This window comes from Tetrahymena thermophila, assembly GCF_000189635.1.
Source record: "Tetrahymena thermophila SB210 genomic scaffold scf_8254176, whole genome shotgun sequence".
In the NCBI taxonomy this organism is placed as follows: Eukaryota; Ciliophora; class Oligohymenophorea; order Hymenostomatida; family Tetrahymenidae; genus Tetrahymena; species Tetrahymena thermophila.
This window is the reverse complement of record NW_002476079.1, coordinates 11,700-36,834: the sequence shown is the minus strand read 5'-3', so window position 1 is coordinate 36,834 and position 25,135 is coordinate 11,700. Positions and strand designations below refer to the sequence as shown.

General features: G+C 20.5%; 7 protein-coding genes across 7 annotated transcripts in view; 4 read left to right on the top strand and 3 right to left on the bottom strand. All coding sequences in view use genetic code 6, as the record gives it.

Annotated features, from left to right (window-relative positions):
* Positions 1 to 2,698: 2,698 nt before the first annotated feature.
* Positions 2,699 to 3,730, top strand: TTHERM_01280640 (WD domain, G-beta repeat protein; the record flags this gene model as incomplete). The annotated part of the gene is made up of 1 exon (XM_001025782.2): positions 2,699 to 3,730. The coding sequence occupies one exon, from the start codon at positions 2,699 to 2,701 to the stop codon at positions 3,728 to 3,730; it is 1,032 nt and encodes a 343-aa protein (XP_001025782.2).
* Positions 3,731 to 4,567: 837 nt separating this feature from the next.
* On the top strand, positions 4,568 to 6,294 carry TTHERM_01280630 (cytochrome P450 family monooxygenase; the record flags this gene model as incomplete). Its single annotated transcript, XM_001025781.2, has 2 exons — positions 4,568 to 4,614; positions 4,770 to 6,294. 2 exons carry the CDS (start codon positions 4,568 to 4,570, stop codon positions 6,292 to 6,294), a joined length of 1,572 nt encoding a protein of 523 aa, XP_001025781.2.
* A 625-nt stretch (positions 6,295 to 6,919) lies between these two features.
* On the bottom strand, positions 6,920 to 7,648 carry TTHERM_01280620 (hypothetical protein; the record flags this gene model as incomplete). The annotated part of the gene is made up of 1 exon (XM_001025780.1): positions 6,920 to 7,648. The coding sequence occupies one exon, from the start codon at positions 7,646 to 7,648 to the stop codon at positions 6,920 to 6,922; it is 729 nt and encodes a 242-aa protein (XP_001025780.1).
* A 5,677-nt stretch (positions 7,649 to 13,325) lies between these two features.
* On the bottom strand, positions 13,326 to 14,054 carry TTHERM_01280590 (hypothetical protein; the record flags this gene model as incomplete). Its single annotated transcript, XM_001025777.1, has 1 exon — positions 13,326 to 14,054. The coding sequence occupies one exon, from the start codon at positions 14,052 to 14,054 to the stop codon at positions 13,326 to 13,328; it is 729 nt and encodes a 242-aa protein (XP_001025777.1).
* An 8,121-nt stretch (positions 14,055 to 22,175) lies between these two features.
* TTHERM_01280570 (hypothetical protein) lies at positions 22,176 to 22,805 on the top strand (the record flags this gene model as incomplete). Its single annotated transcript, XM_001025775.1, has 1 exon — positions 22,176 to 22,805. One exon carries the CDS (start codon positions 22,176 to 22,178, stop codon positions 22,803 to 22,805), a length of 630 nt encoding a protein of 209 aa, XP_001025775.1.
* Positions 22,806 to 23,200: 395 nt separating this feature from the next.
* On the top strand, positions 23,201 to 23,766 carry TTHERM_01280560 (hypothetical protein; the record flags this gene model as incomplete). Its single annotated transcript, XM_001025774.2, has 2 exons — positions 23,201 to 23,325; positions 23,610 to 23,766. 2 exons carry the CDS (start codon positions 23,201 to 23,203, stop codon positions 23,764 to 23,766), a joined length of 282 nt encoding a protein of 93 aa, XP_001025774.2.
* A 1,312-nt stretch (positions 23,767 to 25,078) lies between these two features.
* The window catches only part of TTHERM_001279570 (hypothetical protein), a gene marked incomplete at both ends in the record, with an annotated part of 397 nt that continues 340 nt past the window's right edge, over positions 25,079 to 25,135 (bottom strand). The window contains one exon of the mRNA XM_012800496.1: positions 25,079 to 25,135. This exon is cut by the window's right edge and continues 232 nt beyond it. Within this exon, the coding sequence (XP_012655950.1) occupies positions 25,079 to 25,135 (57 nt within the window).

Here is a 25,135-nt window from a genome sequence, read left to right as displayed (position 1 = left end):
AAACTGTAAAATAAGAGTGGGTAATTTTTAATAGAAAAATAAAATAATTAAACTTGAGATGGCAAATCATGAATTATATTTCAGAAGATTAAACTAAGGTATTCATATTCATTTTTTAAATTTTATAAATTTGAGCTATAAAAAATAGATTTTCTATCAAATAGCTATAAATAAAACAATCATGTTTTTCTTGAAGAAAAAGGCCAAATTTAAATTCAGAAATTAATTTCTGGTTTAATAAATATTGGTATAATATATAAAAATTTTAAATACTTTACTGAGCTTAATTAAATTATAAAATCTTTTAATTTAAGAATTAAAAAAATATTTTTTATTCAATTAAATTTTTTAAAAAGGAAATTTCAACTTTTTTATTGAAATAAAATAAAATAAAATCTAAATCAGTTTTGAAAGGGAATTAAGTAAAAGAAAATATGGAAGAATATTAACTATTTGTCTTATTTTTAATATTTTTATATCAGCTATAAAATTTTTAACTCAATTAGTTTTATAAGATGATAAGCCTCTCTTAAAATGTTCATTGATAAATAAAAATTATGGTACAATTAAAATAAGATGAACAATATATATTAATAAAGCTATTTCTAAAATAAATGTGCTTACACCTTTTAATAAGAAAATTCACTATAAAATTTATTTACTTTCAATGATTAAATTAGAAAAATCTGTATATATTTACACTTAGTTAATATTTTCAGATTTGTTATATTATTTATAAAATTAATTGATGATATGGTATATTAATCAAATTTTCAGAATTAATGAGAAACAAGTGAGTTAAAGTAATTATTCTTACATAAAAAAAATATTTAATTTCTTCAAAGGTCAAAACTTAATAATTTATTTATTTCCACCTCAAAGAAAATTCTTGTTTACTTTTATTAATAATTCATCCTGAAACTATTTATTTTACATTAAATGAAAAGAGATTATTTTAAATGAAGATGATTTTATAATTATAAAAAGATGGTTGTTACCTTAAATTAAAAAATTAGGCCTATTATTCCTTAAGAAATCTAATCAAAAATTAGTAAAAATTTAAAAACCATTAAAATTAATTCAATTGTAAAGAAAATATTTTTAATTTATTGTACTTTTTATGAACATATCTAAAAAAGAAAATTCAATTTTTTCTTTACAATTTTAATTAATTGTCATTTTTTTAGTATTAAATTGATATAATAAAAATTTTGAAAAATCAAAACCATAATTTTTTATTATTTAATTTATATTTAAATAAAAATCAAAATTTATTAATCTATTTTCCTACTTTTAGTAATATATGAAATATTATTTTTTAATTACATTTTCTAACATAAAATAATTTAAAAAATATTTTAGTCTTTAAGATAATATATTTATTAAATAATTATTAAACATATTAAAATTTACTTCAATATTTTTATAATCATTTAATTAATTTTTATCTTCATAAAGAACACAAATTTTTTATTGATAATCTAAAGAATTTTAAATTTGTATGTATATCTAAAAAACTCATTTTTTACTACCGCTTTTTGCATTATAATTTTTAAATTTTCTATCATGAAACCTTTCTAATTGATATATTTTAAAAATAATATTATTAATTCTTATTTAATAATATATTAAATTATTGAAAATCTTTAAATACATTTAATTTATTTTTTATAGTTTAATTAAATTCAAATTCTAGTATTAAATTTTAAATAAATAATTAATTGTTATTTAATCACTTTATGTATGTATATATTAGTAATAATTCATCAATTTTCAAATTAAATTTTTGTTGTAAAAAATATTAATTAAATCTACTAACTAATTAAGAAGATAGATAGATATTCATTATTTAACTAATCCAACTGTTATTTAAATTTATTTATTTAAAAAAATGAATAAATGTCTGTAACATCCAGATTGCTACCTGAAATACTTTTGTGTTGATCCATGTTGCCCATCATAAATGAAAATATGCTGCGCTGAATGCTAAATTGAAGGTCCTCATAGAAAACATGATTTTAAAAACATCAGTGTATTTAAAAATTTAATAGGAGATATTTCAACATAATGTGCTGAATTTTTGATAAAATAAGCTAAGCCAGAAAGAATAATCGAGTAGGTAAAAGAAGAATTTGAATATATGAGAATATATATCACTGAATCACTACAAAAAATGTAAAATTATTGCATTTAATTTATTAATAAATCCAATAATAATTAAAAAACATCATCATAAGACATCAATTAGGAGGATAATAATCAAAACTCTGAATGGTAGCAATAAATTAATTAACTTAATAAGCTAAGCTAAGATTCTATCAAATAAGAAAATGATTTTATAAATAATTATGATTAAAGTTATTTATATAACTTATTCAATAAAAAAGAGCAATTCTTCTTTCATTTAATAGAAAATAACTCTTTTCCTTTAAAGCATATTAACTCTATTAAAGTTCAAGTAATTAATATTTTGTAAGGAGTTTAATAGTAATTAAAAGAAAAATTATCCTTAGATAATTCAGCTTAAGATATAGTTTAGTAATATTTCGATTTATCTTAATTCCAATCAAAATTAGTCAAAGAAGAAGCCTTAAATATTTAAAATGATTTATTGCAAAAATAAGATGATAGCTTAAAAGTAAGGCTATTAAAAGATTATAATGAATATAGTTTTTTAGTTGTTACTAGTGATAATATCATGAGAATTTATGATAAAAGTAATCTTAAGATAATCAGAGAATTTAAAGGGCATACATGGCTAATTAATGATGTTATTATATTGAATTCAGATAGAAGTAATAAAAATCAAACACATTTCAATAATTAGTAATAAATAAGTGAATATGATCAGTTAATTAGCTGCAGCTCTGATACTATAATCAAAATTTGGAATGTGAACGATTAAGTTGTTTTGTAAAATATCAAATCACATTATCTTGAAGTGACTTCGTTGGTTTTATTCGATGAAAATAACCTTATTTCTGCTGGCAAAGACTCATTAATTTTTTTTTATGAAATTACTTATTCTTAAAATAATAATATGTAGTAGCCTTTTATTATTGATGAAAAAGACCCTTAGGATATGCAATTAGAGAAATAAGAATAAATTTCAAGAATTAAAAAAATGATTACTAAAATTACATAGGTTTATGAGCTAAAATATCTTGAATTTCCTATAAAATAAATTGAAAAAATAAATGAGATATTCTTTGTAGCAGGATATATGAATGGTGTTATTGCCTTAGCTAATTTTGAATAAAAGTAGTTCTTATATTGTTTTGAGGATAAGCATGATCTAGGTTTGTATTGCTTAGCTAAACTTGATGAATCTACTTTCTGCTCAAGTGGTGGAGATTCAAAAGTCAAAGTTTGGAATCTAACCTAATCTCATTCAATATCTGAATACTAATTTACATAATAAGAATACATAAACAGGATTAAGGTTTTAAGAAAAAATAAATATATAGCAGTTTCACATTCTAATTAAATTGATTTGCTATCATACTCTTCTTAAATTGATGATAAATAAATTGGAAATCAATAAAAAAAATCAACAAAAATACCTTCATTTGCTTAGAAAAATAATTTATTAAAAGTTTTACAAGTAAAATTAAAAAACCCTAATGAAGTTAGCGATTTTTATTTTGATTAAATAAAATCAAATGAAGAAAACTATTAATAGGTTATAGTAATTGGAGTTAATTAACCTAAAATTCTTTATTTTAGTTGAATTTTAATGACACTCCAAAAATTGTCAATTAAAATAATTAGAATATATCAAAATAACAAAAGATAATTTTTAAAAAAATTTAATTTTTTAATACTAATCATATTTTAATAATATATCTTTTAACATAATTATTTTTGTATTGTAAATTTTGGGAAATTTAATCATGTTTTAATAATATCTAAAAAATGAAAAAATAAAATGAAAATGTTAAATTTAAACATCTGTTGAAAAAATTAAAAATAAATACAATAATTATTATAATACATAAAATTGCTTTAAATTAAATAAATAAATAAAATTTTAAATTATTTGTTTTAATTTTAAAATTATAAAAAAATTTAAAACCAAAATTATAAAAATAGTAATTTATTTTATTAATCTAATTTAGTTATAGCTTACTTCATTTAAGCATCCATAATATTTTTATTTAAACAAATTATATGGCAATTTAATTAAGGTATTTAGATAAGCGGATTCAAATTTATTAAATAATCCTACTCATTATTTTTTATAAAGTAAACAAAAAACCTATCTATCTTTCATCTATATAAATACTTTATTTAGCTTTGATATCTATTTCAAGATAAATTAGTATAGACAGAAATAAATAAATAAATAAATAAATAAATAAATAAATAAATATTAATAAAATACTTATTAGAAAGTAAATATGCTTGTAATTTAATTATGAAGATCTTAATATTCAAAAATATAAAGCAAATTCATAGGTATTTATTAGTCAATAATTTTTTATTTATTAATCTATTTACTAAATATTATTAATTTGAAGATATTTTTAAGCTCACTTATTGAATTAAATTAATTAATACAGTTAGAATGCAAAAAAAAGTATAATCTTTAGAATAAGAATATATAAAATAGTTGTATAAAAGCAATTTATACAAAATAATCTATAATGAAATATTTAAATAAATTAAATATTAAAAACAACTGATTAAATTAACTAACTAAGAAGAAAATCTTAAATAAAAATGCTGGGTTATTTATTAATACCTCTATTTCTATACTTTGTTTATAGGTTCATAATTATTAATCTGATCATCTATTTTCGCTACAAAATTAAATTCGGAGATAAAGTTGCCTTTTTATTCTATCCACTGCTCGGCGGCTTAGGGATATCTAGAAAGTCTTATAGAAAGTATGGCGATTCACTACATATTTTGAAGTAGATATAAAGAAACAAACCTGATATGAAGGCTGTTGTCATATTTAATGGTTTCAACATTTAAATAACTTTGATTGATACAGGGTTACTAAAGGTCTTCTTACAAAATACAAAAAATTATTATAAGGCCGAAGGCCCTTTTGGTGCAAGATATGTTTTCGGGTTAGGCTTAGTGAAGTCAGAAGGCAAGATATGGGCTCGCTAAAGAAGCTTACTTTCAAATACCTTTCACTTTAATGCTTTGAAGGATCGTGTTCCTGTGATTAAAGAAATAACTAAAGAATATCTTTAGAAACTTGATTCTTACAAGGATAGTGCAGTTCCTATCATCGAAGAACTGTAAAACATTACTTCAGAAGTGATCATCTAAACATTTTTTGGAGAAAATTTGAGAGACAAAAAAGTGAATGATCTTCAACCATCTGTGGAAATATCTAAAATCATTCTTGAAGGTTTCAAATATAAAGCTAATAGTTTTCCATATTTTTTGAAGCTCATGGTATTTGGCTAAGAGAAGGCTTTTAGAGTCTTAAATACATAATTTGAAAAGGATTTCATAAAAAGAGTAGAAAATTTCAATTAATTTATAGAGGAAATTATAGAAATACGCCTTAATTAACTATAAAATACATATGAAACCTCTCAAGTGGATGAAAATTTCCTAAATCTATATTTGTTAGAATATATTAAGTAATAGAAGGCTTTAAAAGAGAATTCTAAACAGTTTGCAGATTATGAGTTGATTTCTAAAAGAGAAATAGCACATTAATTTTCTACCTTCTTCTTTGCTGGTATGGATACTACTGCAAACTAAACTGGCATTTGTCTTTGGTTATTAGCTAAGTACCCTGAAATATAAAAAAGAGTAAGCGATGAAATTAATTAAGCTGTGAATAATTTTGATTAGTTGAAGCATGAAGATTTGAGTAAACTGGATTATTTTAATGCTTTTTTCAAAGAGTCACTAAGAATGTACCCAACTGCACCTCACATCATCCCTAGAGTTTCTGCATGCGATCATTTCGTTGAAGATTTTTTTGTACCAAAAGGTGCTATCATTAACGGTGTCACTATTTAGCATAATGAATAAAAATATCCTAGCTTATGCAAAGAAATAGACACTTTTAACCCTGATAGATTCCTCAATTAAAACGTTATTTAAGACCATTTCAGTTTTATCCCATTCTCTGCTGGACCTCGTAACTGCATAGGACAACATTTAGCTTTGATTGAAGCTAAAATAATTATTATTTACATGCTAAAGAATTATGTGATTATACCAAATGATGAACTTGAAAATGTTGAATTTAATCACTTATTTGTTTATACAAGTATATAAAGGAATCTCATTAAATTAAAGAAAATTAAAAGTGAATGATGAAAATAAAAAAATAAAGATTATGTTAAATTTTAGTCAATATTTATTTTTATATTTTGTATTTTTTATTGATTTTAATTTTTTTAATTTTATTTTAAAATTTGATATATAAATTAAAATATGAATGAATTAATGTATTAATAAACAAATAATTACTTTGATTTTAGTTGACTTAATAAATAATATTGTTTAAAAACGAAAGATCTAAATTAACATTTAAAAATAAAAAGTAGATTCTTTCAAATTATTATTTTTTCATATTTACTTTTCCTGTTGCTCATAAATAAATTCTTTATGCATTTGAATAAAAAAATTATAAATTGATTTTTGATAAATTTTTATAAAATCAAACATTTTAAAAGCTCAATTTGGAAAAAAAAGTGATATTTTAAATAGAATATATAAATACTTAGAAATTCAAATAAAATTTAACTTGTTTTAATAATATAATGTATGTAAAAGTTTATTTTAAAGAAAATTTTTTAGGAGATTTTTAAAGTAGATTTTATATCTAGTATTAAAATACTAAATGTAATAAATATAAAGGATTTATTATAATTATATTATATAGTATATATTAATTAGTGATTTACTTAGTATTTATTTTTATTATTTTAATTGGTTTTCAAACAATTTGTACTGGTTTTTCTTGTTTAAGCAATTGCTTTAATTTTTGTAAAGTAGATATTTCTTTGTTTCCATCAATATAAGCTACTATCTCGACATTATTTTTCATATAATCAGTCACATTGGAATCAATGTCCTTGCAATTTTCAGGTTAGAGTTAGCACATCAAAAATCCACCTCCTTTAACCATGATTGTGGAGGCTTTTTTAGAGTAAAATAATCCACAGAAGACTTTATAAGGAGAATCAAGACAGACACTTAAAAATAAATGAGCAAGATTTTTACCAATATATTTGTCTTGATATTCCTTTCTGACACCGTAACCAGAGCCAATAACTATGTCTCCTTTTTTGTAAGGAATATTGGTAAGGGGTTGTATTAATTTTTTGTTAATCTTTTTTAGTATTTATAGATTTTTGGAAGTTGATGGAGAGGATTAGGATTCTACAAAGACAGTAAAGTCTTCAGCAAAAATTGAGCCAACAACTTTTGTGCTATCTACAGAGGTATCAATAGCAATGATTCTAATTACAGAGTTATTTATGAAGTCTTTAGATCCTTCTTCAATAGCAGATCTTCTCACTTAAAAGTCAGAGTAGATTGATCCTTCAATCAGTCTAGATTCAACTACAGTCTCGTAAGCAGATTCAAAATATTCATCTGAGTAGATTTAGTATCTTATGTTGTTTTCTTCGTGGATTACAGTTCCAGGAGGATAGAAACTCATTTTTTTTTAATTAGTATATATATATTTTTTTGTATTTAGTAAATAGATAGTATTTTATTTTTTATTATTTATTATATTTTACTGATCCTAGCCAGTGAGTGATTTTTAAATTAAAATAAAATATAATTTTCTGAATAATATTTGCTAATAATATGAACTAAATAAATAAATAATAAGAATAATATATAAAGTTAATGGATTAATTTTTTTTTGGTTTAAGAGTTTGAGTTGTTAAAAAGTTAAATTATCTATAATTTAATAAGATTTTCTATTAAGTAGGCTCAATTTAATTTAAATTGAATTTTAGATATGGATTTGAAATTATGATAAAATCAAACATTTTAAATTTATGGATATTTTTTGACTATAATTAATTTCTGATTACCACAAACAGCTTCAATGGCTCAAAAAGTGCAATTGCCTGATTTTGGCTTTAATTAAAAAATTTATGGAAATGAATTCATGGGTATCAAAAGTTAATTAATAAATGTGGAAATTAATTGGAATCTAAGTCCTTTCAAAACAAATTCTGATAAAAAGAGGCAATAATTATTGTAATGAGGATATGCAAATAGCATAAATTAAATTAGTCTAAATAAATCACTTGCTTATTTGATCAAGAGTAACCAAAGAAAAAATTAACATTGGATATTAGATTTAGTATTAATTAATCACATTTTTAAGTATTCTTCAGTACTTAGTTCGTAATTTAAAAAAAATGATTCTTTGTATGAAAAGGTGTTTGCAAGCATATTTAAAATTTAAAATATGATATAAATAAATCTATTTAATTAAATTAATAATCTAATAGTCTTATATCAGTTAAGAATTTATTAGGTTTTACAGTCAAAAAAATATCTTGATTTAGGAATTATCTAATTATAAAAACAGGTAAATCAATCTTTTAGTTATCTAAGTATTTATTTCTTTAAATGAAGCAGTAATTGCTATATCATTTATTTAATTTTTGAATGATTTTTTTAAAATTATTAATTTTGGCATTAAAAATCATTTTAAATATTAATATTTTTACAAATTTCCAAGAACTTATTGAGTCTATTATCTATCTTTATCTAGCAATATAATAAATAAATTTTTATTTTTGATGATACTTACTGAATTTTGTGATAATAATAGCGGAAAAAACATAAACATCAAAGATATATACAGTAATATTTTTTTAAGGTAAGTAGATGCTTTATTTATAATGAGGGTTCAAATTTTACTCTTTTTTTTTCAATATATTTTACCTACCATTCATTTTTTAAATCTAAAAAAATGTTTCTGTTTGATGAAAGTAAATTAATCAATCGATAAGAATTAACCCACCAAAAATAGGATTAAAATAATATAAAAATATTTTTATTCAAAAAATATGTTAAGGTATTTTATTATACTGAGATATGTTAAGTTTATAATTATATTTTTCTTATTCGATAACTGAGTAGGTATCAAAAATATTGGCTTTGTAAAGTTAGTTACTTATTCTTATTTTAAACTGTTTTTGATGAATTTTAGTTACCAATAAATCAAAATATCTTACCCTATTATAAATAAATAAATAGATAATAAGTACAAGAATATTTTGCGTTGTAGTGTAATTATGTAATGATGTATTAATGGCTAAGTTAATAAATAAATAATAGCTATTTAGTAGGATTTTTATGATCAATAAGACAATCAAATATTTTCTTATCAGAATTAAATATTTCTATTTATTTTTTTGCAATTAGCTTCCAAAAATTAACTAATACAAATTAATGAACCAAAATTTGTTTGTTTAAATCATGATTAGAAAAACCCCAATTTACATCAAAATTTTTTGATAAATTTGAATAGACTTAACTTAAATTTGTTATAATAAATCTTATGTGATAGTCCGCAATTTATGCAATGGCTATAAATTTTCTATTTACTAAATTCACTTTCTTCTAATTTGATTAAATTCAACAGAATTGTGTTTTAAATGTTTATTTACATTCCAAGCTTGTATTCATTAATAAAATATAATTGTCATAGCTTCCATAAATCTTTGCTCAAATACATTTGCTTAGTCGATAAGGATAAGCTTTGTCAATCATCCACTGCTCAACTTGCTATTTTGAAGATATAGAATTATTTATATAGATTATTTAAAAATATAAAAATCTACAAAACTTAATCAAAAGCTTAATGGTTGAAAATAAAAAATCAGGTAGGACATAAAAAGATGAATTTAAAAAAAAAAATTTAATTAATAACAAGTTATGTTTGTTGTATTTACTAATCTAATTGTTTATTCGTATAGATGTTCAACATATAAAAAGCCATAATAAAATTTTTCCATATTTAATCTCTAGATAGTTGACCACAGTGAGCTAAAAATATTTACTTTAATTTGAAAAAAATTTAAAAACCCAAAATATAATAGGGAATAATATTCTTATTTAAAACGTCTAAAAAAGAAATTAAATCATGTTCAATCAGCAATTATATAGTATTATTATAAACAAATCAATAAAATATGATAAAATAGAATGATTTGAAAATGTTTATATTGTTAAAAGTAAGTAGCTACTTTCTCTTTAAAAAACATTCTTTAAATATTTCTAAATTGTGATCAATTTTAAATTTGTCTTGTATGGTTGTATAGAAAACAAAAAAAGGTAAGTAAATTCAAATCTATATTTAAATTATTAACTAGGTAAATCAAATTAAAAATTCCTAATTTATTTAAAATTAGTGCTTGAATGCTTTTTTTGTTTAACATAAAATTACATATAATTAACTATCTATATTTTTTCCTTTTTATTTACATAAAAAATATCTATTTTTATCTGTATTTTATTAATAGTATTAGATCATATTAAAAAAATAATAAAGGTTTGTACAGCTTAATAAAGAGGATTTATCTATCTATTTATTATTGATTATTTAGTTAGTTAGTGAATCAAATTAAAAGCGATATTCTCAAATCAGACTGTAAAATAAAAGTGGGTAATTTTTAATAGAAAATAAAATAGTTAAACTACAGATGGCAAGCCATGAATTTTATTTCAGATGATTTAACTAAGATATTCATATTCGCTTTTTAAATTATGCAAATTTGAGATATTAAAAATAGCTTTTCTATCCAATAATTATAAATAATACAATCACATTTTTCTTGATGAAGAAGGTCAAAATTTATATTTAGAAAAAAATTTCTGGTTGCATAATAATTGGTATAATTATCCAAAGATTTTAAATACTTTACTATTTAGAAATGTATTTTTAGTTAAAATATGAGGTAAATCAATCATAAAAAATCTTTTAATTTGAGAATTAAAAAACTATTTTTTATCAAATTAAATTTTTTAAAAAGGAAAATATTCATCTTTTTATATTGAAATAAAATAAAATCAAATCAATTTTGAAAGGGAATTAAGTAGTAGAAAATATGGAAGAATAATTAATTAATTAACTATTTATCTTGTTTGTCTTTAAATATTTTTATATTCGCTATAAAATTTTTAACTCAATTAGTTTTATTGGATGAAAAGAATCTCAAAATATTTATTGATATCACAAAATTGCGGTACAATTAAAATAAGATCTACTATATATTTAAATCTATATTTATTTAAATTATTATTTTTTCAAATTCGTAATTCATCGTACAAAATCAAGTTAAGTGTAATCATTATAAATCAATACTTATTTACAAATTAATTAAATAATTTATGTGGCTCTCTGAAATTATAAGTAAATTTTAAACCAGTTTTGAAATAATCTAAAAAAGCCATTTCTAAAATAAATATACTGGCAATTTTTAATAAGAAAACTCGCTTGGATTTTATAATTTATTTAGTTTTATTGATTGAATTAGAAACATCTGTATATATTTATTTACACTTAGTTAATATTTTTAGATTTGTTATCTTATTGATAAAATTAATTGATGATATTGCAAATTAATCAAATTTTCAGAATTAATGAGAAACAAGTGCGAATCAAGCTAATTATTCTTATATAAACGAAAGATATTTAATTTCTTCAAAATGTCAAAACATAATAATTCATTTAACAAAGAAAATTCTTTTTTACTTTTATTAATAATTTACCAATGAAACTATTTATTTTATGAAAAGAGATTATTTTAATGAAGATGTTTTTATTATTTTAAAAAGGTGGTTGCTATCTTTAATTTAAAATAGGGCTATTATTGCTTAAAAAATCTAATACAAAATTACCAAAATTTTAAAAACCATTATAATGAATTTAATTTTAAATTCAATATTTTATATTTGATGTATTTATTTATGAACATTTTTTTCTAAATAGAAAATACAATTTTTTATTAATTATGTTTATTAAATCGATAGATATAATTACAATTTTTTTAAATCAAAATTTTAGAATAAATATTTTAAAAAATAAGACTTACAAACAATAAATATTTTCATTTTTTATTTTTGGTTTATCAAAAAATTTCTACTTCTGATATAATTTAAAATTATTTTTTATAATCTGATTATTGATAAGCTGTTTTCTTTCAAAATTAAATTTAATATTAAAAGAAATTTGATAGGGATGGACTAATTTGTGAAATTTATGTTGAGGGTAATAATTAATTTTAATTAGATGATGAAGAAGAATCATCCTTTTTCCAAAATTAAGTAGTACAAGTAAACTTCTAAAATATAAAAATAAATAAATATTTTAATTAAATTGGGTATCAATTATATGTATTTCATGTAAATGTAAATTTATTTAAATTAATTTTTGTGATTTATATTTGATTAAATTATTTTCTTTTTTTCTTAATATTTCTTGAAGTTTTTAAAAATTTAGTTTTAAGTTTTAATAATTTACTGTTTTGTATATCTTTTATATTAAATTCATTTCAAATTTTTAATATGCATATTATTATTACATTAAAATAATTTGTTAATTATTTTTAAAGATTATTTTTATTTTTCAAGTGATTTCTGATGGATTTTCTTATTTAACCTCATTCTTAAAAATATAAAGCTCAAATATATCTTTATTTACAACAAAAATAAGCCAAAATTTCTACACTATTTTTCAAATACTATGTCTTATTTTAATTTTCTTCAATTTTTATATTAATGTTTTTATCATTCATTTAAAATTCAAAAAAAAATAATAATTCTTTGAATAGTTTAAATAATTAAAGAAATTTCAATTAATACCAATAAAAACAAAACTAAATTTATGTAGTGTGGAGGTAATTGGTTTTAATTATTGAGGAACTTCATCATATTATAATATATTACAGACAAGTAATCACAGATAATTAAAAATCAATAAAATCTAATAATCTATAAATATAAAATCTAAAAATTTAAAAATCCAAATTATAATCTAAAATTTAGATTATTTAAAAACTGTAATCACTGCTCCAAACTTCTTTATACTAACATTTTTTAAATGGAATATACAACTGAAATTGTGATTGTTTAATACCATTACTTTGAAATTCAAAAAATATTGAACTTGTTTTAATAGCTTATCACTTTAAAAATATTTTGTATTTAAAAGTTTATTTTAAATTAAATTATTTTAGGAGGTCTCGAAAGTAGATTTAATAGATTGTTGAATTAAAATACTAAATGTAATTAATATAAATGATTTATTTTAATTATATATTAATTAATGATTTACTTAGTATTTATTTTTATAAGTTTATTTATTTTCAAACAATTTGTAATGGTTTTTCTTGTTTGGCCAATTGCTTTAATTGTTGTAAAGCAGTTGTTTCTTTGTTTCCATCAATATATGCTACTATTTCGACATTATTTTTCATATAATCAGTCACATTAGAATCAATGTCCTTGCAATTTTCAGGTTAAAGTTAGCACATCAAAAATCCACCTCCCTTAACAATGATTGTGGAGGCTTTTTTAGAGTAAAATAATCCACAGAAGACTTTATAAGGAGAATCAAGGCCAACACTAAAAAATAAATGAGCAAGATTTTTACCAATATATTTGTCTTGATATTCCTTTCTGACACCGTAACCAGAACCAATAATTATGTCTCCTTTTTTGTAAGGAATACTGGTAAGGGGTTGTATTAATTTTCTATTAATATTTTTTAATATTTATAGATTTTTGGAAGTTGATGGAGAGGATTAGGATTCTACAAAGACAGTAAAATCTTGAGCAAAAATAGAGCCAATAACTTTTGTGTTATTTATAGAGGTGTCAATAGCTATGATTCTAATTACAGAGTTATTTATGAAGTCTTTAGATCCTTCTTCAATAGCAGATTTACTCACTTAAAAGTCAGAATAGATTGATCCCTCAATTAATCTAGATTCAACAACTGTCTCGTAAGCAGATTCAAAATATTCATCTGAGTAGATTTAATATCTAATGTTGTTTTCTTCATGGAGTACAGTTCCAGGAGGATAAAAACTCATTTTTTTAATTTTATATAATTTTTTTGTTTTTAGTAAATACTTTTTTATTTTTTATTATTTATTATATTTTATTGATCCTAGCCAGTGAGCGATTTACTTTTTAAATTATGATAAAATATAATCTTCTAATTTATGAATTATATTTGCTAATAATATAACTAAATAAGTAAATAAATAATAAGAATAGTAAATAAGTTAATAAGTTAATCGATTAATTTTTTGTTGGTTTAAAATTTTGAGTTAATAAAAAGTTAAATTATCTATAATTGAATTATATTTTTGATTATACAGTTTCAATTTAAATTGAATTTCTGATAAATTCATGGCTATAGAAAGTTAATTAATAAATCTGGATATTAATTTGAATCTAACTCCATTCAAACCAAATTCTAATTAAAAGAGACAATTATTATTATAATGAGGAAATGAAAATAGCATAAATTAAATTAGTATAAATAAATCAGTTACATAATTGATCAAGGATAACCAAAGAAACAATTAAAATTGAATAGATTTAATATTAATTAATCGCATTTTTGAGTATTCTTCAATCTTTATCTATAAATATAATAAATAAATTTTGATACTTACTAAATTTTTGTGATGAAATAGAAGAAAAAAAAAAGCATCAAATATATACACTGTTATAATAAGGTAAGCAAATGCTTTATTTATAAAGAGGGTTCAAATTTTACTTTCTTTTTTTTCAACATATTTTAGCTACCATTTATTTATTTTTTAGATCTTAAAAAATGTTTCTGTTTGATGAAAATTAATCTATCTATAATGAATAAATCAACCAAAAGTAGTATTAAAATTAAAAAAAATATTTTATTCAAATAATATATTAAGGTATTTTTTTTATTATACTGAGCTATATAATTATAATTTTTCTTATTTAATAACTGAATAGGTATCAAAAATATTTGTTTTGTAAAGTTAGTTTCTTATTCTAATTTTAAGCTGCATTTGATTATCCTGAAAAAAAAATGAAAAAACCCAAAATTTAAAAGGGAATAATATTTATTTAAAACATCTAAAAGAAATTAAAATCATGTTCAATCAGCAATTGTATAGTATTATTATAATCAAATCAACAAATATGATAAAATAGAATGATTTTAAAATGTTTATATTGTTAAAAGTAAGTAGCTACTTTCTCTTTAAAAAACATTCTTTAAATATTATTAAATTGCTATCAACTTGAAATTTAGTTTTGTATGGCTGTATTGAAAACAAAAAAAGGTAAGTAAATTCAGATTTATATTTTAATTATTAACTAAATAAATCTAATTAAAAATGCCTAATTTTTTAAAAATTAGTGCTTGAGTGTTTTTTTGTTTAACATAAAATTCCACATAAATATATATCTATCTATCTATATTTTTTCCTTATTGCTTAGATAAAAAATTTCTATTTTTATCTGTATTTTATATTTTATAAATTGTAATAGATGATATTAAAGAAATAATAAAAATTTTCATTCATATTGTGTAACTTGATAAAGAGGAGTTATTAAATATTGATTAATTAATTAGTTAGTTAGTTAACCAAATTAAAAGTGATACTCTCAAGTAGACTGTAAAATAAAAGCGTCTAATTAATAGAAAATAAAATAGATAAATTATAGATGATAAGCAATGAATGTATTTCATAAGATTTAACTAAAATTTCTATATTCGCTTTTTAAATTATATAAATGTGAGTATTAAAAGTAGCTTTCCTATTGAATAATTATAAATAATAGAATCATATTTTTCTTGATGAAGAAGGTCAAAATTTATATTTAGAAATTAGTTTCTGGCTTCATAATAATTGCTATAATTTTACAAAAATTTTAAATATTTTACTATTTAATATTTGTATCTTTACTCAAAATATTAAATTAAATCACAAAAAATATTTTAATTTAAGAATTAAAAAACTATTTTTTACTCAATTAAATTTTTTAAAAAGGAAAATTCTACTTTTTTTAATGAAAAAAAATAAAATATAAATCAATTTTGAAAGGGAATTAAGTAAAAGAAAATATTGAAGGATGAATATTTATCTTGTTTTTAAATATTTTTATATTCGCAATATAATTTTTAACTCAGTTAATTTTATTGGATGAAAAGCGTCTCTTAAAATATTCTTTGATATCACAAAATTGCGGTACAATTAAAATAAGATAAACTTTTTATTTAAATTCATATTTATTTAAATTATTATTTATTCTAACTCATAATTCATCGGACAAAATCAAGTTAAGTAAGTAAAGTTTCTATAAATCATAACTTATTTACAAATTAATTTAATAATTAAAGTGGCTCTCTGAAATTATAAGCAAATTTTAAAACAGTTTTGAAATATACTAATAAAGTTATTTCTAAAATAAATATGATGAAAATATTTAATAAAAAAATGCATTTACATTTTAAAATTTATTTACTTCTATTGATTGAATAAGAAGCATCTGTAAAAATTTACACTTATTTAATATTTCAGATTTGTTATGCTATAGATAAAATTAATTGATAATATAGTAAATTAATCAATTTTTCAGAGTTAATAAGTACCAAGTGCAATTTAAGCATAATATTCTTATATAAACAAATGATATTTAATTTCTACAAAATTTCAAAACCTTATAATTCATTTATCAATGAAAATTATTTTTTACTTTTATAAATAATTCATCCTGAATTTATTTATAACGCATTAAATGAATAGATATTATTTTAAATGAAGACATATATATATTTCTTAAATTAAGAAAATAAAGTTTTTATTGCTTAAAATATCTAATACAAATTTAGCAAAACCATTAAAATGAATTTATTTGTAAATTAAATATTTTGTGATTTTTAAATTAAGACTATTTTCAGAGTTAATTAAGGAATACAAGAAATTATATTGATAAAATTAGTATAGAGCATATGAGCTCAAAATGATTTTAATTTTTTTATTGCTAGTGAGAGCACAAAAGGGGGGTAATATTTGTTACCCTAGGCTAGGGGTATAAATAAAAATAAGTGCATTTAACTAAATCTTTGATTAAACATTTTTTACTTATTTTTTTTGTTAGTTCAGGTTCCAAACCTTTTTCGATAACTTTTTTTATTATTTTAAATTTTCTTTAAATTTTTTAAATAATATTTATTATTCTACTAAATATTTATTTCCTACTACAGAAATAATAATCAGAAAATAGCAATATTGATTTATCATAATTTTCAATGAATGTGAATTCACTAATTAATTTGAATTTAAAGCTTTTGGCACACAAAATTTAATTGGCTTAATCTTAATGATTATTTTATTAGTAAGATATTAAGTAAGAGTCATTTATTTTTTTATGTTAAAATTCATAGTCAAAACTATAATTTATATATAATTTAGAACATTTATACCTTTTAATGCATTTTAAAGAAGTAATTTGATAACATATTATTTATTAAAAAAATGGAAAACTCAAAGATTTCTACAATTTTATAGCCTAGAAAACTTTAGAATTAAACTCACAAATACTAGTGCTGCAATGAACAATATACAACAATATAATTCCTAAATTAGGACCTAATTGAATTACCTTTTCAAATTTTTCTATTATTTTTTAAATTAGTAAGCTCTTCCCTTTGTTTTTGGCACATACTCTTCTTTGTAAACTCATCTTCTTCTTAAATTTTTTCTAACAAAGATTGCTTTTCCTATCTCCTATTATTTTAATAATAATATTATATTTTTTCCTTTGAATTTAAGTTAAAAGCAAGCGCTCATAAATAATTTCCATTCTTAGAATGGCTAAAAGTTATAACTTATCATAACTGAATGTTAATTTAAGACATTATCATTAAAGGTAAAAGTAACCGGGTTTTATTAAATATCAAATGCTGCGTATATACTTAATTATTTAATATTACCTATGTTTATTTCTTTTTATTTTAGGTAGCAAATAAAACAAACACAAGGCATATCATGATTTTATCCTATTACTACTTTAAGTTCGGAGTCTATACATCCAATAAAGAAGTGGCATTTGTCTTCAAAGTTCTGATTACCTAAGAATACTCCTTACTAAAAGTTATTAATCTGATATTTAATATCTTAACCTTCTTTAAGTTAATAGAGTTAATTAAAAGTCTCTCTTCATAAATTCTATTTCTTAGTTATTTGCTAATTTAGAGCAATTCTACTTTGAAATTTATCTAATATAAAGCATCAGAATAAGGTTATTTATCTTATTAAGCATGTTTTGCGATAATTTTTCATTACTTTCTTAAAGATTTATTAGCTACGACTTAATCTCTTTAAGTTAATCAATCAATTGACCAATAAACTTTATCTCTTTACTAAATACCTTTTTATGTGAAACCTACTTTTCATTAAGGACTTTGATTATTCTAGTTGCTTTAATCAATCAAAAGGGTATTCTTCTATCTGTTATTCATTTTTATCATTTATGTGTACAAACAATAAAAAATCATTAATAACTTTGGATTAAATGCTCATACATTTTTAGCATACTTTCCAATTATTTTTCTCTTAATCTTTTAAAAAATGCTTGCTTAAACACACTTCTATAGTAATTACTAGGGTGTCTTTAACAAAAACTCACTTCTTACTAAATTTATTGTATTTTTAAATCTATTATAACAGCAATGCAATTTTTAATTTCATAAAACGAAAATATAAACTGAAGTATTGTGAAATTAAAAAGTATTCTTTGTGTTTTTTAGATATAAAGTAACAATTTTAATATTTAAAATAACAAAATGATATTTTTTTGTTTTTTTATACAAAATCTAACCTTAGACATAATTCTAGAATAAGCATATTTAGAAAAATAAATACAATATTTTTATTTTGAGTGAACTGCTAAATATAAAAACTAATTTAAATTTATCAAAAACTACAAATAAAGTTGAAATTTGCCTTTCTTTAATATTTATTCACTTGAAATTGACTCTTTAATTTTGAAAAATAATCTGAATTATAAAGAGGTCTTTTTCAAATGTTTGTAATAAATAATTCATTTATTTATTTTTAACTTTCTAAGATATTTCAAAATTTCATATTTGAAATTGAGAAAAAAAATTTCAAAGTTACAATTTAAAGTGAAAATTAAAATAACAATTTTTTCATTTTCTTAATTGAGGAGTGTTTATTTAGAGTATTAAATATTCATCATATATTAAACATTATTTTTAAATTAACCATCTCTATTTCTTAGACATTATTTTATCCTAGTTCAGAGATATTTATTACCTCTAGGTAAGTAATTATTATAGTTATCGTTCATTTTGATAAACTAGCAGCTTTAAATTTCAAACTGAGTCAAAAAGAAAAATTAGATTTTCTTTTATCTCTAAAATAAACATTAGTAACTATATATTAAAAGATCATTCTAAAAAATGTAACCCAAAGTTTTATTTTCATTTATTAAGCAACTAGACAAATAAAATATACACTTGTAGAGACTATAAATTTTAAATTAGAAATTCTAAAAGAAAAAGAAATACAATAACTTTATAAACTATAAAAAAAATAAGCTAAACAGTATTTATAATTATTGATTACTCATTTTAATAAGAAAGTATATTTTTTAAAGTGATAAACCTTAATTTTTCATTATTCATAATAACAATAATAAGGATAAGGGTATCTTAGGGTTTAATATTTATTAGATTTGTAATTATATCTAAAAGTAGAAGTTTCTTAAATTAGAAGGTCTGTAAAAAAATATATATATCTATCATCTATTTTTCCAAAGTCTGATTTATTATTTGAATGATATTTACAGTACTTAAGACTTTTACCTCAAATTTGAGATTTAATTTTACTTAATAAATAAAAAAAAATATATAATTCTTTTCATTTTTTGTTATTTTTTAATTAAAGGAGGAAATTTAATAACTTTTTTGAGATATTAATTTCTTCAGTACACTAATCTTTTTTATTTTCTAGTTTAAGGTTTTTACAATACAGATTATTTATATTTTTCTTAAAAATAGTATCTCTTTTTCTTAAAAGTAGTATCTCTTTTTCTTAAATTTCATGGTAAATATTACTTCCTTCTCTTGTACAATATAATTTATTACATTTAATTTATCTGTAACAATGATCAAATTAATATTAAAAAATACAATTACTGTAAGAATTAATTTTTTGATTTGGTATTACTAAGAATTTGTAATCAAGTTAACTATTATTTAAGAAAGAGAATTTTTAACTCATATAAATGTTAGTAATTCCATTTTTTATTTTTTATTTGCTTTATCAAAACGAAAAATAAGACATTTTTAATTTCCAAAACACTAAAATATTTTATAAATATTTTACACATAAATGAATTAATTCCTTATCTAAAATGTAGAGAAATGAAATTATAACATTTGTTACAAATGTTAATCAATCATGAAACTATGAGTTTCATAGTAGACTTTATTGTCTTACCATTCTGTTTAGTTTGAAATGCATTATTCATAGCTATATTATAGATACCATAGGAAGAAATTCTTTCTAAAAACAGCAAAGATTCTATCTAATAGAGAAGTAGTAATGATAATAATCCATAATTAAATATCCATTTACTTATTATCACGACAAATATAAAGATGCGAAGGTAATAAATTTTAATTTGGAAAATCTAAAAGAAATATAAAAAAGAAAGAAATATTCTATGTAATTATATAAACTATTAAAAAATTTAAGCTAAATAGTATTTAAAATTATTTTTATAATAAAGAATGTATTTTAACAACAGTTAGAATAAGGACAGCATTCTTGGTTTTAATAATTTTTTAGAGTCTTTTATAAATTGGTAAGGGTAATTAATTAAGATCCAACCCACCTTTTTTTACTTTTAACAACAGATTTTATGAAATTAAAAAATTTGCTCTTAACACCCTAAACGAAAAACCCCCACAAAAAATTTGAAAAATATTAAATATTGTATATGTTAATGATTAATTAGATATTATATTCAATTTATGAATTTTATTGATTATCTCCTTCCTTTACTTAAATTTACCTTATTTTTTTTTCAATTTTTTTAATTTTAAATGAAATCAAACCACACTGTAATCAAGTATATCATATTTTAATACTGGGATTAGTAACAAATGTTTAAAACTTTTATTATGAATTAATTGTAAGTCTATCTTATCCATAATAATAGCAAAGTAAGTTCTAAGTCGTTTTTTTTAAATTAGTAACTTTCTAAGAAATAAAAAAACCTTGGAAAATATTAAGCTCCAGAATAAAAATAGTCATCATAATTTGTTACATTGGTTTAAAAAATTATTGTGGCCAATACAAATTTATAAAGAATTTATTCTATCTGTTAATAAATTAAATTCTTAGCTAAGACACAAGTTTTTATCTTAATTTAATATAATCAATCAATCAATCAACCAAACTTACTTTAGAAGCTGAGACAAACTGAAATCAAATTTTATCAATCAATTAAATATTTGGGGAAGTACCAAATTTTTATCAGAATTAAATAAATTAACTAACCAAACTCTTAAGGTGAAAATACGTTTATTTCATATTTCTGTAATGATTAAAGAATTTGTGGAGGTTTTATATATATTTAAAGGCCACATATATATCTTACCTTGTGATTATTTGTAGGGTAAATTGTGAATTTTTTTAATTGTATGTTAGTGTACCCAATTTCTTAAATATACAATGAATTATTTGCTGGATTCAGCTTATACCAAAAGACTAGCTTTAATGTCGTATTTTCCTATATAATGAAGAGTGAATCTGCATAAATTATTAAGTTGAGGATAATTTAGTATTTCTATATCCTCAAAAAGAGTTTAAATGTAGGAAAGTAGGATAAAATAAAAATAAAATAATTCCTCATCCTTATCTCTGCCCTTTGATCTAAAATTATTAAAAGTTGTCTCCAATCAAATTGATATGCCAGTAATCTTTGTTATCAACTTAAATAATTAAAATCTGTATCCACTAGAGAGAGAAAATTCCAATAAGATAATTTAAATATAATCATTTAATCTAAACAAAATTAAATGATTGTTCAAATCTAGCTCGTTCATTCTTCATTTTTTGATATTTTATTAATTAAAAAAAAATATTAATTACAATTTATTGAAAATATCATAAGAAAAAATGAACAAACTTGTTTTATTCGTCCTCTTAGCTGCATGTGGTTCAATTCTTGCCGATACTGCCTCTACCTGTTCTGCCTTATAAACAAAAAGCGATTGTGCTCTTAACAATAATTGTATATTCACTTCAAACTATGTTTGCGAAAATAAATGTGAAATTCTCTCTATCACTGATTGTGCCTTGACTGCCAACTCTTCTAAATGCGATCTTGTTTCTACTTGTGAAATAAAAGTAGATTGCTCATAATTAAAATCTCAACCCACCTGTTAAGCTCAAAGTATTTGTATATGGAGTAAAGGAAATTATTGCTACAACAGTGTTTCTTTTACAGTTTGTGAGGCAATTTCAGATTAGATCAATTGTAATGCAAATAATGGTTGTTTATGGTAACCTACTAGTTGTAAAAATAATGTTAATACCTCCTGTTCCTAAGGTGACAACTCAGCTACTTGTACAAATTAAGCAAAGTTCTGTAATTATACTGAAAATGGTGGTACTTGTGGTGTTTAAAGTAGTTCAGGTAATTAAAATACCCCAAGTAATTCAAATACTCCAAGTAATTCAAATACTCCAAGTACTTCAAGTCAAATTCTTGCTATCAGTTTAATTACAATAATTGCTTTAATTTGATAGGCTAAATGATATTTTTAAGTTAAAATTAAGTATTTGCATATGTTTATTATTTGTGAATTCAATGAACTTCTTCAAAAGTGTATTCTTTTACCTATCATATGTAAAAATTATCTAATTTAATTCACAAATTAATTTTTCTATACTACTTTTTAAATATATGAAAACGAAATAATTGGTTGATTGATTGATTAAAATATTTATCACCATAAGACCTTCTGAGAAGGACAACAAAAAGTAAAGATAGTTAGTTATTTTTGATGAAAAGAAAAACTTTTGTTTTTTTAAAAAAATAATATTTTTTAGAAGAGGTATTTCAAAATGTATTACGCTATATTGTCATGATTTTGTAAAATATTTTAACTTAATCAAAATAAAATAATTTTAACATATTCATGTAGATCGCTCTCTCAGGATCATTTCTAATACCTATTTGTTGGATGAATGTTTGCTTAAACCTATCAAATAGCTGGATGAAATTTTAGATACAAAATGCTAAATATCTCAGTGATTACAACAGGTAATTAAATTTTAAAACTAGATTCGAAATCTACATGCTCGCGCGGTCATTTTGGTGTAAAAAGCGCAAAATTTTGAGCATGTCAGATTTAGCAGAATGTTAAATAAGAAAAAACGTTTTATTTTTTAAAAAGTATTTTTGAAAATTTAAATTTACATTAATTTATAAATTTATCAATGTTTTTTGCATTTTTATTATTTTATAATAGAATTTTTTATTTAATAATATAAAAAGGTTCAGCTGCCTCTTGTCTGTTAGACACAAATAATTATAAACGAAAAAAGACTTGCTGAAAAAAGCACATAGGAATCCACCGAATCCGTAGAATCCACCGAATCCAGAGACCTATAAATCGTGATCTTCCTCAAAAAGTAAATGGGAAGTGAAATATTCTGGAGCAACGGTATTGCCAGAATTATCTCAGGCTTTACTGCCAAATGAAAATAATTTTAAAAGCAATAGCGCGTTAAGAGATAAATTAATTCTACTCTTAAAAAAATTTTATTTTTTATTATTTTTTTGACAAAGTCTTTTTTTCTTGTAAAAATAAAGCAAAAATTAAATAACAAAATAAATGTCAAAAAATAAAAATAAAAGGATAAAACTTAAAAAAATACAGAGTCATCTATTAAAAATAAGATGAGTATTTCATGAAGCTAAAATTGGTCAAATTAGCATGCGCTTATTTGTCATTTTCATTAAGTTTATATTAAACTTGGTTATTATTATTATTATTTCATATCAAAAATTAATTTAATTATCCATATTACTTTTTAAATAAAATTTTATTTTGTAAATAAACTAGCAATAAAATAAATTAATAAGTAAATTAATCAATAAATAAAAAAATTAATTAAAAATAAACAAATAAATAAATAGATAAATAGATAATTAAATAAACAAACCAACCAACCATTCAATCTATCTATCTATCAATTAAGCACAACAACTAAAAGAATTTTTTTTAAAGAAGGGTAATAAAATTAAAACAAAGAAATATTTTTTTGAAAATAAAAAATTTAAATTCGCTATAAAATTTTTAACTCAATTAGTTTTATTGGAAAAAAACCATCTCTTAAAATATTCATTGATATCACAAAATTGCGGTACAATTAAATAAGATCAAATAAATATTTAAATCTATATTTATTTAAATTATTATTTTTTCAAATTCGTAATTCATCATACAAAATCAAGTTAAGTATTATCTTTATAAATCAACACTTATTTACAAATTAATTAAATAATTTTGTGGCTCTCTGAAGTTATAAGTAAATTTTAAACCAGTTTTTTGAAATAATCTTATTAAGCTATTTCTAAAATAAATATGCTGGTAATTTTTATTAAGAAAACTCGCTTGCATTTTATAATTTATCTACTTTTATTGATTGAATAGAAGTATCTGTATAAATTTATTTACATTTAGTTAATATTTTTAGATTCATTATATTATTGATAAAATTAATTGATGCTATTTCAAATTAATCAAATTTTCAGAATTAATTAGAAACAAGTGCGAATCAAAAAAAGCTAATTATTCGTATATAAACAAAAGATATTTAATTTCATCAAAATGTCAAAACCTAAAAATTCATTTATCAAAGAAAATTCTTTTTACTTTTATTAATAATTTATCATGAAACTATTTATTTTATAAAAAGAGATTATTTAAATGAAGTTTCAATTAACACCAATAAAAACAAAACAAAATTTAGTTAGTGTGGAAGTAGTTGATTTTAATTATTGAGGAACTTCATTATATTATAATATATTACAGACAAGTGATTACAGATAATTAAAAATCAATAAA